Source organism: Aplysia californica, unplaced genomic scaffold (genome assembly GCF_000002075.1).
Source record: "Aplysia californica isolate F4 #8 unplaced genomic scaffold, AplCal3.0 scaffold00026, whole genome shotgun sequence".
In the NCBI taxonomy this organism is placed as follows: domain Eukaryota; kingdom Metazoa; phylum Mollusca; class Gastropoda; order Aplysiida; family Aplysiidae; genus Aplysia; species Aplysia californica.
The window spans coordinates 174,807-178,983 of record NW_004797296.1 but is presented as its reverse complement, the minus strand read 5'-3'; the positions used below and the strand labels follow the sequence as shown (position 1 = coordinate 178,983).

General features: G+C 44.8%; 1 protein-coding gene across 4 annotated transcripts in view; it reads right to left on the bottom strand.

Moving 5' to 3' along the window:
* Positions 1-765: 765 nt before the first annotated feature.
* Positions 766-4,177, bottom strand: part of LOC101846403 — a 7,740-nt gene continuing 4,328 nt past the window's right edge. For 3 of the 4 annotated variants that reach the window (XM_035973054.1, XM_005091111.3, XM_013089497.2), the window contains exons 4-5: positions 2,714-3,706; positions 766-1,574 (exon numbers count right to left, since the gene is read on the bottom strand). In XM_035973054.1, coding sequence (XP_035828947.1) covers positions 1,133-1,574; positions 2,714-3,706 — 1,435 coding nt within the window. In that variant the 3' untranslated portion in view covers positions 766-1,132. The remainder of the gene's footprint in view (positions 1,575-2,713; positions 3,707-4,177) is intronic. The other variant, XM_005091112.3, reaches the window with a different exon arrangement.

Sequence of the window (4,177 nt, the reverse complement as noted above, 5' to 3'; positions counted from 1 at the left end):
TGCACTCTGTGATAATCACTCTCACTGAATTCAAATACATTTGAGAACTGGATTCTTCTTTATTGTGACTTTACAATGTACTCCAGAAATATGTTTTGGTTGCCATAATATAATGTTATAAATATATAGTCACTCCAATTGATTTTAATTTATTCACAGCATATTAAAACATTTGTATATTGTTTGACACTACAGTTCATTGATCAGAATTGCATAATGCCTGTGTTTGCGTTTATTTCATAGAATTAAACATTGCTTCATACCATATAGAACACATGTAAAGTCCATTTATTCTTGTATTTGTGACAGAAAATAAACACCTTTGATGATTCTGACAGCAAGGGCTAATGATTTTGTTTATTTGCTGATTTGTTTGTTTGTTTGTTTGTTTGTGAGTGTGCTTGTTTGTTGTTTGTCACTTCATTAATGTCTCCAGTGTCAGTGCTTGACACTCTGACTGTTTCCACAATCCTTTCACAATCAAGCTGTTTCACTAATCTGTTTCCACAATCTTTTCACAGCCTGACTGTTTTCATAATCTGTTTTCACAATCCAGCGGTTTGCACAATCTGTTTTCATGATCTTTCCACAATCGTGGCTGTTTTCACAATATTGCCACAGTCGGCTGTTTCCTCATTTTAGCCGTTTGCATGGGAGGACAAGGGGAAGGTTGTTTTAAAGGTGTGTGTGTGAGTGGGGGGGGGGGGGGGTTATTGGTTAGGTGAATGTTTAATAGAGACAAAATGGATTGTTTGAGTGTGGGGGGGGGTGTGCGTGAAGGCACATCTACATTCAAATATTTACCTAGAGGGGCGAGAATAGGTTATTTATCTTTATTATTATGGCTCCTGTCATTTTCTCAAACAATTCTGTTTCATAAATCCCCTTTGATTGAACGTGGTTTCTGAATATCATTTTCTTTCTTGCATGAACATTTTGGCTTATTTTTTAATAACATGCTATCCACAATTTCTGTCACTAGCCTGGGATCTATCCAACCAAGCCTGGTCATTCAACTCCACTTTTCGCTCGACAGCAAGATAGTATCGTCAAATAACAGTAACAGTTTTGTTGCCACTACAAAAAAACAACTTCATGTTTTATATTCGAGCGGAATCATGTGCACGGCGAGTCAGATTCGACACGACTGGGTGGTTTCAACACGATTTTCCCCCGAAGAACGACTCTTGATGGCACTGTCTTTCTTTCTACCCTTGTTGCCTTTCGATTTCTTCCCTTTGTTGCCATTGTTAATGTTAACATTTAGGCCTCGTGAGGCGGCTCGCGATGACGTCGACGTTCGAGCGCCAAACTTGTCTGGACCACCAGGACGCAAAGACGCGCACCTCTGGAGGAGGGGTGTGCTGAAGACCCCTCCCAGCAGGGAGCTTCGTCCATTATTCCGCCATCTTACCGACGGTGCGCAGACAGGGGCTCCAGAAGTGTGTCTCCCTTCAAGCGGGGAAGGCAGCGATGACGCGGTGTCGGAGGGGCGCGGTGAGCGGATGCTGTCCGGGGACGGCTGGTGCCGGTTGTGATGAGCGTGGTCTACTTCACAGTCCTTGTTGTTGGACCTAAAGGGCAACAACAAGATTGATTGTAAATGTTTGGACTTAGAAAGGGAAAGGGATGTAGCCTACAGACACCATCTTTGCACTGAGACAAATATGTGAGAGAGCTATAGAACACAGCAGAGACCCGGACAGAGTGTTCGTGGATCAGGAAAACGCACCTGACCGAGTCGACAGGGCCAGGCTATGGCAGAATTAGGAAAAATGTGGAGTGAAAAACCTACTCTTAGTAACACCAAAGGACTGTAAAAATAGTCTGAGTTGTGTAAGAACTAGCTAGTGAAAAACTGACTGGTTCAAAGTCAAAGTGACATCAGGGGTCGGACAAGGCTGTGTTCTATCACCATTACTCTTCATAGTCTACATGGACAAGATGACACAGTAAACAACTCAGAGCAACTTAACCAACAGTTTTTCACTGACGACCTGGGCATCATAAACAAGACTATGACAGGCTCTAAAGACTTATACGGCTTAATCGAACAAAGCTTGTCATCAGTTTGGAATTAAAATAATCACAACTAGGTCAGACGTAATGAAGATCTTCAGAAACTAAACCCTATTGAATGCCCAAGTCAACAACACACACCTGAAAGAATTCAAAAAGCCAGGAAGCATGTTCCAGAGAAATTGAAACACAAGGCATCTGCAATCACATACCAACTAACAGAGTTCCTCTCCATCAAAACATCTCAATGGAGACAAAGAAACAACTAATTAGATCAATCTTCACACCAACTCTATACTGCCAGTGCCATACCAGGATCTTAAACAAAAGCGCAGCAAAGTAAAATAACAGCATGCAAAATGAAAATATATCTGAGAAAAACATTAAAACATCACGAGAAGAGACAGGGGTCACAACAGCCAGCCTCAAATGCGTACTATGCGATTCGATGGCTTCAACGTGACTTCAATGGAAAAGGAAGGCTAAAAAAAAGATGAATCGATGGAGCCCAAGAGACGTTCCAAAGGCAAAATATGACGATCCAAAAAGCAACATACCTGGTCCACCTCTGACAATTTCATCTTCCCTCGACACCTCTCGGTAAAAGAGGACATAGAATGGTAAAAGTAAATAAGTAAGATGACAAGCTATCCCTTCTGTTACAGAAACTCATTAAGTCTTTGCTTTTACCCACCCATTGATCATCTCCTGGCCGTTTTCCCGCTCGGTCTTCTCGTGATTCTGCTGCTGCCTCTCCGGTGTAATCTTTGGCTCGTACGGAGTGTATTTGACGGGAATTTTCTTCCTTTGCCGTTCGTTCTTACTTCCCGCGATTTTCCACACCCATTTAGCGTCTTTGTGTCTTGTGGCGGTGGTGGATCCAGCCGGACACCATGCCGCTCTGACCAGTGGGACACGATGGTAGCCGGCGTTGACTCCGGTCACTTTGTTGTGGTGAACTCCTCGGCCGTGACCTGGGGCGGTGCTGGACAAACGATGGGCGAGGACGGCAGGCCTTGTTCGTCTTCCTCCTCCGCTCTCCTTCTTACTGTTCTCCGATCCACCACCTCCACCCCCACGGTTTCTTTTCGACGCGACAGTCTCGCTTTGCTGCCGCCGCAGCTGATGCTGAAGACCACCTCCACAACCACTACCACCACAACCACCAGCAGCAGTATTTGCACATGTGAAACTGCGGCTCAATGGAGGAGACTTGTCGTTGCTGTGATAATGTTCGCAATTCCCAAATTTGTCACCCGTCAGTGAATACGAGGACTGGCTGCAGCTTCCTGTCGCTGTGGTGGGCGAGTTTTGTCGGGTTGGGAATTTATTGTTCCTGTCAAAATAGCCCCCTCTGCCTCTTCCTCCTCCTCCTGCTCGTCCACCACCCCCAACATCACTTCCGCAATCTCGCCAAAACGGAGGTTGTGACTTATCTCGCTGACTGGGAGAGGCGTTATGAGAAGAGGATGATGAATAGGGGGCGTTGTTGTGGTCCCAGTCGCCATGCCTCCAGGGGGCGTTGCTTTCCCAACTGCCGCCTCTACCACAGGCGTTGTTCCAGTTGCGGCTAGATGATGCGTTCATATCTGACGGCCACCAGTCTCTGTTACGTAGGCTTGGCGTGCTGGAGTTTGGTGCTAGGCCCCGCCCAATCGAACGATGAGAGCTGTACAAGAGCTGGCTGCTGGAAAGGAAAGGAATTGGTGTAAGTTGGCAGAAGCACATTGACGCAATAATGTTCGATCAGTGCAGGAAGAGAGCTGGACAGAGGAGAGTCTTTTTTCATGTTTGAGAAGTAAGAAGCACACCGACACAATAGCTTTTACGGTTATTCATTGATGGGAAAGAGCAAGACGGAGAAACAATAATAACAAAGGGGGAAAGAGAAAGAAAACCTACCACTGGCGCTCTCGAACAGTCAGCGAGCAAAAGGGAGATGGATTGAAAGACGGATAATTTTGTATTATTATCATTTTTGTCTTATTGGTGAGAACGAACATCAAAGTGGTGACATAATATTTTGCACTGTCCTGTAAGGCGTTTTTGTCTTATTGGTGAGAACGAACATCAAAGTGGTGACATAATATTTTGCACTGTCCTGTAAGGCGTTTTTGTCTTATTGGTGAGAACGAACATCAAAGTGGTGACATAATAT